At 36.4% G+C, this 12,651-nt stretch overlaps 1 protein-coding gene across 15 annotated transcripts in view; it reads left to right on the top strand.

The window, feature by feature from the left end:
* UBR5 (ubiquitin protein ligase E3 component n-recognin 5) overlaps positions 1–12,651 on the top strand; it is an 87,670-nt gene that overhangs the window by 24,422 nt on the left and 50,597 nt on the right. For 11 of the 15 annotated variants that reach the window (XM_050307727.1, XM_050307718.1, XM_050307708.1 and 8 more), the window contains 3 exons: positions 1,356–1,515; positions 8,104–8,253; positions 10,186–10,397. In XM_050307727.1, the coding sequence (XP_050163684.1) occupies positions 1,356–1,515; positions 8,104–8,253; positions 10,186–10,397 (522 nt within the window). Of the gene's footprint in view, positions 1–1,355; positions 1,516–8,103; positions 8,254–9,475; positions 9,546–10,185; positions 10,398–12,651 lie in introns of those variants that run through there. The other 4 variants (XM_050307749.1, XM_050307798.1, XM_050307844.1 and 1 more) reach the window with 2 other exon arrangements.

Consider the following 12,651-nt stretch of genomic DNA (forward strand, 5'->3'; position numbering starts at 1 on the left):
ACATTAAACATACTTAATCTCTTTAAAATACTAATAATTTTTCTTCCTGGACACCTCTACTTAATTTTTTATAAACGTAACTGATGAATGTTAGGTATAAATTTCGCCACTTTTGCCCCTTAATGCACTAAAACCTGAAGAAGCTGATGGAGTTTGCGTTGTGTGGTTAAATGGAGTCTGTTATAACATTTTTCTCCAAATTTGAAGAAAATAACATATTCAAAATATGTGACTAGTTAATGCATTTTAACTATTAGTTTAAAACTAGTTTCTGGTCTACATTTGAGATACAGATGTTAGTTGCTAAGCCAGAGATAATCAGCTTTGCTTCCCTTGCTGGGGTGTTTTGCTTGCTTTTTTTTTTTTTTTTTTTTTTTTTTTTTTTAATGGTGTACTTCATCTACCTTTAAAGCAGGAGGTGTTTGAAATGCTTTTGAGTTAATTCTAAAGCAGATCAGTGGGAATGATCTTCATAGATGGTCTGTATAACATATATTTTACAGGGTCTCAAATATCTGTAAACTTCTGGCGTGGAATGTTTGGGCAAAAAGTTTACCTTTGTGTGCTGTTAGCATGTTGCTTCCTTTTTTTACTTGACAGCTGACAATTTTACTTGGTACCTCATTTTTATTGTGTTACAAAAATATTCAGTACTCCTTCCTTATGTTCTTCATGTGGTTTGTGATCTTGCAGAACTCTCATCTTCTTTGACATTCAGTAGAGGGTAATCTGGAAAAACAAAGTGCCCTGAGTCCCAGGCGTAGTAGAATAGACCAGAATTCTTGGGGTTTTTTTGTAAATTCATTGTATCTATTTAACATTTGGGAAGTTTTATCTGCATTTGCACTTTGTTAGTAAAATCTTAAATGTTGCAGAAACTGCTGAAGATAAGCCTTTAGAAGCAGAGTGATGAGAAAAATAGAGGCAGGAAGTAAAAATGTAAAAGACAGGGATTGAGGTGTAGCTTTGGAACAACAGTTGATTGCAAGCTCTGTTGATTGACATACTCAGTGCCCTGAGTTTCAGAGTGTTCTATATGTTTCTGTAGATTTCATTTATCCTTTAACTACAGCATTAAGCTGTAGTTAAAGGATAAATGAATTAGAAGTAGATTCTGAGATTCCATTAAGAAATTCAGAATCAAAGTTGGAATTCAGTAGCCTTACTGAAACTGAGAGAAGGCTGCATATCTAGTACAAAATACTGTGAAAAGTTTATATGAGCCTTTGTCTGTACATACTGTGATTGACTTTTGGTTTTTAACCAAAAAGTTCTTTTAGAATTAAGCATTTTCTCATGAATGGTGGTTGATGAACTGAGAATGACCAGTAACCAATTATACTCTGCTCTTACAGGCACAAGTTGTTTTACAAGGAAAGTCCAGAAGTATTATTATTCGGGAACTCCAGCGAACAAATCTCGATGTAAACCTTGCTGTAAATAATTTATTGAGTCGTGATGATGAAGATGGGGATGATGGGGATGACACAGCAAGTGAATCATATCTTCCTGGAGGTTTGTATCCTGCAACTTTTGATTGAAAAAAAGCTGATGTGTTCTTATTTTTCTGTATTTAAGTACTGGCAGCGAGCTCTGTGCTGTGCAATGGATGCAGTGAAGACAATTCTTGCATATAGAAGCAAAGTCTAAAGATGCACAAAATAAAAGATGCATTGGGATGTCTTGAGGTTAACCATTGAAGAATAACTGTTGAGGTTAACCATTGAAGAATAACTGTTGATACTACTTGTGGGTGGCATGAAAGTTATTTTTTTGTTTTAGGATCTCAGGCTTTGTAATATCAGCATTACTTAAGTCTGTTTTGCTGCTCAACGACATGCTGAGACTGCTGTGTGGCTTGCTCATAAAAGCTAATTCTAAAACTTGCTAGTGACTTGCATGTTTTTTTCCTACTAACATATATTCTTAATATTTTTCAAGTTTTTAGAGCAAAAATTATATAATTTTTTTAAAATCAAAATGCCTCAATTGAGGGCAAAACAGTGTACAGTGGTTACAGTTAGATTGAGAATTTATTCTTCATCTCAGGTTCCCCTTATAAAAGCTGTAGTATTCTGGCTATACCAGCAAAATGCTGCAATTGAAGTGCAGCTATTTTTGAAATACTGTCTGTCCCATACAATAGCTTTTTATAAAAGACTTTGAGTCTTCTTTTGCATTGGCTAACTAATTTAGTGCTTGCTCAGTAAACAGATTTGAAAACATAGCAGCCAAATCTAATGCTCGTCTTAGGTGCACGGCATGAAAAGAACACATCTAAACTTTGACTACATAGTAGTTTTTCTCTCTGTGTGTCAAAATGACGTTTTGATATTTTTCTAATAAATGTTTTTGGTTTTGTTTTTTTTTTTCTGCTCATCTGGTTCACCAGGAAGGTTCATGGGCTTCCTTCATCTTTATCTTGTCAATCATGTGATTAGACAAAAGGTTTTTTTAATTTCTGCAAAAAAGACTTTGTGTTTCATTTTGCCTCTTCTAGTTTTAGTTGCATCTGTCAAGCATCTTTATTTTGCTGTAGAATCAAGAATATTCTGGTGGAAGGGGTGAAAAATCTTTAATCTGAGTCTTGTTTTTTAGCTTCATAGCATTAGACAGATGCACTGGAGGAAATAAATTCTCTTAAGTCTTTCTAAGTATTCAGTGGAGGAGTTCTTAGTCTTAAGCATACCCGAATGCATTTCTCTGGAACTGGCCTTCGGAAAATAAATGGGAGTTAGGAACTTCTTCTGTAAATTATTACTTTTAACCATACTAACCAGCCTTCTACAGCATTAACTGTTCCCTTAGTACGTCATGTGATCATAAGGATCAGTTAATAGGGACTGCCTGCCAGCCTGTGACTGGTAACTTTTATTGGAAGATGCCTCCATTACAGTCTGACTCTTGTGTACTTGAGAGAGGTTCAAGTAATATGCAGTTTCACTGTCCTCACTAGATGTCCAGAAAACAATTTTATCCTTGGCTTAATTTTTAAAGCTTCTTCCTTGTTTAGTCTAAAATTTCCTATAAGGGATTGCAACCTCCTATTATTAGGGGTTTTTTCTCCTATTTTCTTTTATTCCGCAGAGAAATTAGGCCAGTTCTTTCTCAGGTTTTGTGGGAAAAGATCTGGAAATGACAACTGAAATGAAACTTGATATGTTTTAACTCTAGTCTTCAGAGATGTAATTCATGATTTGTAGAATGTGCTACAGGACAAAATCAGTCTGTTGCACAGAAATGAATTTGAATCTGATGAGAAGGAGTCTTGCTGAACTCTAGTCAGTGCTGTCACGACTCTACTATTGGTACATTGCATAGTAAAAATTACCAGTCCTTGCTTTTGTCACATGATCATGCAAGCTAGTTTTCAGGAAAACCTGATGGCCAGGGAAGCTTGCATAAAGCTTTTTTCAAAGTGTTTTGCTCTAGAAACTTTGCACTCTTTCTGCTTTCACTTCTCATCTCGCCTCTGGATGCCCTTTTGGAACTATAACATCAAACTTCATAAAGGAGACATGTAGATAACTGATAAATGCTATATGTGTTCAACTGTTAGACTTTTTGTAGGATTCTGAAAGATAGAGAACCTTTTTATTTTTTTAAAATTGTCAAATTATGCTTTAAAGCTTTGTGATTTCATTCATTCCAAGCACAAAGAAAGCAAGTGACAAGAGAGCTTTTGCCTTTGGATTTTTGAGACTCTTGCATTTTGATTAAAAGCATATGCTAATTTTTTTCTTCTCCCTTCTGCATGTCTGATGTTTTGTGACCCTTAAATTTAGGGGTTACTCTCTAAGCCTTCCAAGACAGAAAAGTTTTTTTAAAGCACTAAGAGTAATTTACATTTGATTTTAAAAAAGATAATAAAATAATTAAAAAGCTAAGATACCTTCCGAGTATGTGAAATTAATAAATTCTTGTTTAATACATCATAATTTCATTAACATACCAGTTTTGGTAATTCCAGTTAGTATTGTCAAGGTTATGCATCTGAATTTTTTTGAGGTAATAAAAATATATCTCAATTCTTCCTGAATTCTTCAAAATTTCCTAAGTGAAGAGCAGAACTTTAACTTTTCTCTACGTATTACCATCAATGAGTGTCCCTTAAATATTTATTTTTGGACCCTAGTGTACTTTGATTTTTGGCTTCTCTAATCTAGTCCTGTTTCTTTTGTTTTATGATAGTTAGCAGAGAGGAACGTGGGTTCATTTGATTCATAACAGATACATAAGGAAAATAATCAAGGTAAAAACTACGTAGAACATGATAATTTAGCATAGAAAAGACTTGAGGACCTCTAGGATAATTTTCCAGCTCATAGCAAGTTGTATTAGAGCCTTCTTTTGGGCTTTCTGGTCTGTTAATTTTCTGAATAGAGATTCTGTAGAAGTTAAAATGTTTTGTTGTTTGTATAGTTCGATGTGTGCATGTTTGCTCAGTAACTTTTGCATGATACAGTGGGTTCTCGCTAGTGGGACTTGTGAGACGTGGGTTTGAGAACATCCAGGCTGCTTTGGAGAGAAGAGGCACGGGCCGGTCTCACAGCAGGACTGACTGTGCTGGCGTGCAGTGAGGGACATGGGAGCTGCAGCACAGTGTAGGATCGCTGCAGTGCCTGCCTTGCCTTGGGAGAAAATTATTAGATAGTGGTGTTAGGTTTTTTGTGGTTTTGCTGTTGTGGTTTGGTTTTCTTTGTTGTTGGGTTGTGGTTTTTTGTCTTTTATGGACTTTAAGTGGGGTAATATTTTGAATAACTATTATCTTATCAAGAAACGAATTCTGGAGTTCTGTTTTATTCTGGTTTCCTAGGAAACTAAAATACATGTTTCTCTCCCTTCACTGTCACAGTTTTGCCAATTTAATTGAAACTTGAAAGAGGAGGATGTACTGAACACATTGAATTGTTGAATATTTCATAAAAATATACTGCTGAGAAGGGGAGAGAGAACTTATGATTGCTTTCTTAAGGGAAAACGTTTAAAGGGAGCTCAACTTGAGATGAGAGTTGATCTAAGCAATGCCTTCAGTTAATAAATCCAGTGATAATGCTACGTGTGGAGCTATTGAAAACAAAAATTTTCTTAGTACTCAAATTGCTGTTTATGTGTATACTGAAACTTCAGTTTTTTTAACTGATGGGGGCTTTGGTATTTTTCTTGTTTTGTTTCTTTCCTCTGAACTGGATATCCTTTTCCTTCCAATTTTCTGTAGTATTTACTAGTGAATCCTGGGTATTTCCTTACCTCAATAAGTTGGTCAGAATTATCACATCTAAATGTGAAGGGTGCAGTCTAATTTTGGTCTAATGCAACATAAGAGATGAACAATATAATCCCATGGGATTTATCTGAATAGCAGGAAAATAAAGTCATAGAGAATGTCTTTTTTTTTTTTTAATCCCCCCATGATTCTTAAACTGGATGTAGCCTTGCAGTATCTGTGTTTTCACAGTGCTAAAAAAATTCCAGTGATGTTTGAAGGGGAGTGGATTTGGATCCTATCCCTACTGGTTTTAGCACCTTTCTTTGCTGGTATAGAAAATGGAAGAAGGGGGATCTCTTTCAGAAATACTGGAAGAAAATTAAAATCTGATTTGAAGCTGAAATAAGAGGGTAAGAAAAGGCTTAATTTCTTTACTCATCTTAATGCATACTTTGCAAAAAACACTTAGTTTTGGCTCTTAAGTCTAATGGCTTTAACTTTTATTTTCCTGTTTGGAAACACAACTCAACTCAAGATGCCTGACATGGTGGAGGGTGTGTGTATGTGTGTGTGTCTCAAGTTTGGGTTTTTTCTGTCAAGAGGACTTCCTGCTCAGCTTACCTTAAAAAACCCAATATTGTCCATACTGAACAAGGGTGCAGAGTTCTTTTCTGTACTGACCAATTCTGTTCCTACAAAGAGATCAAAGTTCTTTGCGGTTTTTTCCTGCACAGTGACAAAAAAAAAATCAGAATGAATTACCAGACTATAGAGAGGTTGGAACATACCTAGGAAGAGATGGTCACGGTGTGGGATGAGGGAAGAGGGAGCAGCATGTTGTTCTTGGGAGATACAACAGAATATCAGCTGTGTTTCCAGCTCTTGATGTCTGTTACTTTACAGGTTGACACTCTGAAGGTGAGGTGTACTGCAGCTTTAACCTTGTGGAAAGTCACTGAAAAGTGTCGGGCAGGGCAGGGGTACTCTGAGTGATCTAAATTGTTTTGGTAAGACAGAGCCTGTTTGCCCAGTGTGAGTATTTCCTAGGATTTTCAAGCAGTCTGTCAAGGATGACTTCCTAAAATGTACTGTGTGAACCGTGGAGTCCCAGATGGTGTGCTTTTAGAAGCACAGTCTACACCTGAGTGGATTACTTAATTAGAGCAAGAAGCATTCATGCAGGTCTTGCTTTGAAATCCACAGTGCTCACTACTTACAGTGCTGTTTTTCTGGAGACAGCTGGTTCTGCTTGGTATGTGTTAACGTTTCCTGAGATGAGAGTTTAGATGTATAAGGATAAATGGTCTGATATGCAGGGATGTGAAAGTCTTACGTGAATTAATACTGGCTCTAAGTGCGGACTTTTGACTCCTTTTCAGTTTTTGGATATCTTCTACTTTGTGTGTTTTCCCCCCTCCCCTCCTTTTATTCCAGACACTGAGCAAAACACCCATAAATAATCAGTTCCTACTGTTATGAGTGCTGTTGTTTGACTTTAAACCTTGTTTTCTAGCCACTATTTTGTTTTATGCTTAGGATGAGAAAGAGGCTGAGAACTGGATGTGCTGAAATTCTGTGTGCTCCTTCCACGTTTCCTGAAGGGAATGTGTGTGTTCAGCTTCACGGGTGGTTTAGGCAGATGGTCCTGCTGCCAGAAAGCACTATCCTGCCATTCCCTCTCGTGGTGGTGAGGTTTGTGGGCTGGTATGGGCCAGTGAAACCTAATTTGGGAGCCTGATTTTTGTAAGTCAGAGTTACCTGAACGTTTGGGAAGGGGCAGAACTACCTCCTTTGGCAGCAGTAGGGTCTGGTCAGCTTTGCTGCATATGGTGAGGCACCACCTTTGGGGCTCTGACTACTCAGTTAAGTCATTCTGAAGATCCCTTCCTCCCTTACTTCTCTGCTCTGTTAATTTCTGTTTCAAGCCAGGTGAATGTGCCAGTTGTAGATTTAGAAATCCCACCTTGCCCCTAGCAGGTGCCTGCCACGGGGATGAAGGAGGGAAGTAGGACTGTCCTTTCTGTAGCAGCAAGGTGGTAGTCAGGTTCATTTCTCATGTCAGTCCATATTGCTGGACTTCAGTAAGTCACACGAATTTCCAGTAGCCTCTTTTGTGTTTGGATAGTAGTAGCTTTAGTAAGTGGAAGGAGATTGTTTTACACTTTAATGATTATTAATACTTCAGGGAAACTCAAGTTTTCTAACATAGAAACGAGGACACTTTTGGTGGTACTTTTGGTTGTTTTTATTTTTTTAAAACTGCATGGTATTAAAACATTGTGCTTTTTCCAGATAACTTATTGTTCTTCGTGTAGCTAACATTTAAAGCTTTGTACTGAGACCTGCAAACTACTAGCTTGTGAATTAAACAAGTACATCATTCTCTGAAGGAAGCATTCCATGGAGAAGTGTACAGTCTTTGGCATCAAAGATATGGCTGTGTAAAGGCCTCCCCTCTCCATCAGCTCTGTCCTCCCTTCATTCCTAGGTCATCTTTGGAGTTCTGTGTTACGTGCATGAGTGTGTGTGCACATGGATGTATATGTATCTATCTTATCCTAGGGCTTTGTTCTTTCAAGTGATAGGCAAAAGTCTGAATTTCTGGGATATGGAAAAATATGTTTTGGGCAAGTCTTGTTTGGGAAATGTGGTTAGATAAGTGACAGAGCAGTTCTTGTAGGGAAATTGGTTTTGTTCTTCACTAGTTTGCCAAGCTTGATTGCAAATGTGGTTGCATAGGAGGCACATGAGTTTGCACTGGTGAATCCGAAGAGCAGAAATTCAATTAATAGATAGGATTTTTTTTTGTTTTGATATTTGTTTAGTTGATGGTCTCTCTAGCTGATGTTTTAAGTAGCTGATTATTCACTTAAGACCCTTGTCTCCTCTTATAGAGGATCTTATGTCTCTTCTGGATGCTGACATACATTCTGCTCACCCAAGTGTCATTATTGATGCTGATGCTATGTTTTCAGAAGATATTAGTTACTTTGGTTATCCATCCTTTCGGCGCTCATCACTTTCCAGGCTAGGCTCATCCAGAGGTAATTTTGCACCTTTTTTCTTTGTAATAAGTAGTTTGCTGTGGAAAAAGCTAGTGATAGTACACACTGGTGGTTTAGATTCTGATTTAATGCGAAAGTAGACGATGATATGTTGTCAAATATAGAGTAGACAAATAGACTGTTACTCATCAAAATTATTAACGAATTCTGACTATTAGCAGGTAAGTTCTGCAAGAACCTTGGTAGTCATGTATTTTAAATCTGATTGTTGATCATTGGTGTTGCAAGGTGCTACAAAATTTTGCATGTTAAGTTTATTTTAAACAGTAGTGTATGTACCTACTAATACATAGGTTGCATTAAAAATATTTAATTTGGCTCAAAAATGAGTAACAATTGATGACATGCAGCATTCTTAATATTTTCTTTTTTTTTCTTCCTTCTTTCTTTCTTTTGGATTGCTCTTTGTACACTGTTCTTCACATTTCCTTAGTTGTTCCATGACAGAAGTTACCTTTATGGAATGAGGAACTTTAGATACTAAAGAGGGAGAAGAAGTCTAAATTTTACTGTTTGGAAGCATGCTTATTGTTAGATAAGGAGAACTATTGGCAGCTGCTACAAAAAACTTGATCAGTGTTAGGGCATTTTTTTAAGCATATTACACTTAAAACATTTATAACAGACCACGCAGCAATTTCCTATCTTTTTTGAAGCTGTTGCGCAAATGCCTAGAGTATTTCCAAACTGTTAATCCAACCTCTGCTGTGACTGTTTGTTTAGTACAGCTTTGTTGCCTTTCATGAACGTGTTTTCCTATATTAATTGCTGAACATGTAAGCTCCTGTTACAAAATTATTAGTCAGGGGTCAGTGTGATGTTTGCTAGAAAATAAATACAGTACTTTATGGAATACTTCTGTAAGACAAGCTGTTGTGTTTGGCTTATGTAAAAACTTTCCCATTTGTCTAATACAGCAAAAGACCCAAGACTTGGAGTAACTCATTGAAACTGATATAATAATGCAGTCATCTCATATACGTAATTCCAGTTGATTTTTGTGAGCATAAGTGAGGTACTTCATAGGTTAAATGCATTTATGTGCATGTGCGAATATTCAGCATCTGACGTAACTCCTTCTAAATTACTCCTTTTTTTTCCTTTTCTAAGGTTATTCTATATAAGACGTTACCACGAATTTTATAATCCTTATTTTCCATGCATAGTTGACTCTTGGAAAGTTAGTTTGATTACCTGATTTAAAAAATTTTTCTGCATGAGCGAAACTGGCTTTAGACAGTTTGTAGGCCAATTGGAGGGGAAGCATTTTGGTAAGGAACATTTTCCTATGAGGATCTCTTTAAAAACTTGTCTGAATCTTGAAAAGTTTTCATTTGATCTACTCAAAGCAGATACTCTTTTTAATTTATTAAATTCAGTCCTATGGAATATTGCTTTAAACAAAAGTGGTTGGATTATCAAACATGTATATGAGAGCTTTTTTTAATGCTTGCTTTCTTTAACCTTTTCAAATTACTGTTTTTCTGGGAAACTCTCTAATAAATACTCTTTTTTGGTTTGCATAAAGATATCTGACAGTCTATATAGATTTAAGGGGTTTTGTTGTTGTTGTTACTAGATACATTGACAAAACAGTACTACAAAACTTCATATTGTACTAGAAAACTTTAAATTGCAATGTTAAGTGCATTTGGCCTCTTTTGATGTAATTGAAAATGCTCTAGCATTTTTTCTTAGTTCACAAAACTGTAAGACTTTATCGAGCTTATTTTATGTTTAGTAATTCTAAAGTACGTATGCTTGAAAGATTTAATATATTGAATGTTGCATGTCAGGACTATATTTTTAATCTGTGTGAGTAGATTTAACTGCTGTTAGTTGCATCCTGAAGGGTCTTTACTAGAGAGTGGCTTACTTTTATCCCACTGGTGTGACCCAATTGCATACCAGTTCTCCTTCTTCCCTTAGAGAGAGACTCTGAGCTGTTGCGTGAACGTGAGTCCGTTTTACGTTTGCGTGAACGAAGGTGGCTTGATGGAGCCTCATTTGATAATGAAAGAGGCTCTACAAGTAAGGAAGGGGAACCAAACCTGGACAAGAAGAATACACCTGTTCAAAGTCCTGTTTCTTTAGGAGAAGACTTGCAGTGGTGGCCAGATAAGGTATGGATTTTTTCTAATCTTTTATTTACATGCTCTGCAGTGGATCTGTTTATTTTTTCCAAATAAATACTATGTTTCCTTTTTGACTGTCACATCTCAGTTTATGTGAGATAATGAAATAAAGCATATTCTTTGATTGTGCACTTCCTTAAATTATACATAATTACACCCTTAGAAGCTACATTTCTCTTATTACTGTCTTAATTTTCTCCTCCATGTTTTCAAGATGCTGTTGGTGATCATAAGGTTTGGATTTTTTCTTTTTTCTTCCTTTGTTTACCTAGATACTAAAAGCATTTAATAGGTAGGAAACTCATGGAACAATTTAAACTATCCTTCATCAAGGAAACCTTTATCATTATTCCTAGAGATACTTCCAGTTTGTGTGAATTGGGCTTTTAAATGACAACGGTGAAAGTTGACATTTATTTGCAGGTGTGTCTTGAGTTGCTCAATAATTTGTGTTGGTTACTCCTTCAAAATCCCTTTTGCTTTGATTAGCTGGTTTTCTTTGTAACCTTAATTTGATTTTCAAGGCAGGAAGTAATTCCCACATGAGGTAAAAGTAATAGGAACACCAACTCTATGTTGCTAATTGGGTATCTGTAGTCATTGTCTTTATGGATTACCTAGATGCTTGGGGAAATGAATTTAAAAAAAACCAAACAAACAAAAAAAAACAAACAAACAAAATTACCCACACAAACCCAAAGCAACCAAACAAACTAAAGAACTTCCTAAGAATGAAAGTGATAATCTCTGTTAATTAGACCAAATTTCTGTCTGAAATACCTGTAAGGTTGCTGTTTTGATCTGTAATACTTCTTTTTTTCGTGTCTCTGTTCATTTCAGAGTAAATCTAGATAGAGAGGTTGAAGAGGGAGGTGCATATAGAGACTTATGTCTGCTTACAGCAGGATGGCTTGAGCTGCTATCATCTTCATTTGGGCATTCAAACTGAGACATGAAGAGACTTAAAAAGACTATTTGTCTAATAGTTGCTTTCTCTAGATGTTTTATGTCTAAAGGGATTTTTTTTTGTTTATTGGGGTTGTTGTTGGTTTGTTTGTTTCATCCAGTAACATTGAACTTGTGTGTCAGTGAAAATTTTGGTGTAACTTTAGACCCCATTGCTTAGAATGAGAGAATCTAACTTGGGTAAAGACATTTCAGGGGTTTAACATCAAAGAATAAATGTAGTTTAGACTTGTAACATTCACTCAGTCAGAGAACTGCTTTTTAGATACCTGTTTGCATATGCACTTGTATAAACCCTAGCTTCCAGTTAAATGAAGGTGTCTTACTGCAAAGGCCTTCCATCTTTATCCAAAAGTAATTAAACTTTTCATCCTGTCTTTCAGCTGAACATTCATAAGATGGTTCTGCATCTTTCTTGCTAAAGCCCCACTGTGAAGTTTTATTGGTGGTATTTTCCAACAGAAGTTCTTCAAGGTGAAAATTCTGAGGGAGATGGTTTAGCTGAGATGCTAGTTCAAATATTTCTTCCATTTTGAAAAATGGAAGGAGGTCTTGAAATGTTAATGGAAAAGTCAGTAAGCTAGGGGGTACCTCAAATCCTGTTAGACTGTTGTACTATTGGTCTGCACTGCCGTGTATCATCACTGGGTATCAGAGCCACTGTAGTACGGCAAGTGTGGTTGGCTTTTCCCTGCTAGACTGTCATTAGGTGCAAGCCAAGCCTTTGGTTTGTTCGAGTAGGTATGTTCTGTTTACCTGTTGAGATACTAAGATGATGTCAACAATCTGCATCATCTTCAGGTATGTAATTTCTCTGGTCTGAAATCAGAATTTATAGTTGAACGCACGAGTCTCAGGTTATAGAAGCGGAGCTGTCGTGTTTGGGTGTCTCTGGGCAGTTAGTCTATTGAATAGCCTCAGGGAGGTGAAGGTAGCATTGGTTCTGGAACATTTTGACCACAACTGCTAATGTTTTGATGGAAGAGAGAGAAGAATTTTGAGTGACAGGTTTCTCTACTGTTCAGCTTCTGTACCAAACTGTTTGTTTACAAAAAGTTTTAAAATATGTTAGCAAGATTAAAGTCATAATGAGGGTGTCATGGAGGAAATATTAATTGCTTTCCATACTTAACTCAGGCATTAGGCCAAATAACTTCAGAAGGTTATTCTGTGCTGATGAAGTAGAGATGTGTCTCATTAGACTAGAGTAGGTTCTGAAGGCAGTTCTTCCTCGAAATATGCAGTGTTTATGCTGTGGCATCTCTTAATCATGACG

Source organism: Myiozetetes cayanensis, unplaced genomic scaffold, assembly GCF_022539395.1.
Source record: "Myiozetetes cayanensis isolate MyiCay16 unplaced genomic scaffold, myiCay2020 scf1, whole genome shotgun sequence".
Taxonomy (NCBI): Eukaryota; Metazoa; Chordata; class Aves; order Passeriformes; family Tyrannidae; genus Myiozetetes; species Myiozetetes cayanensis.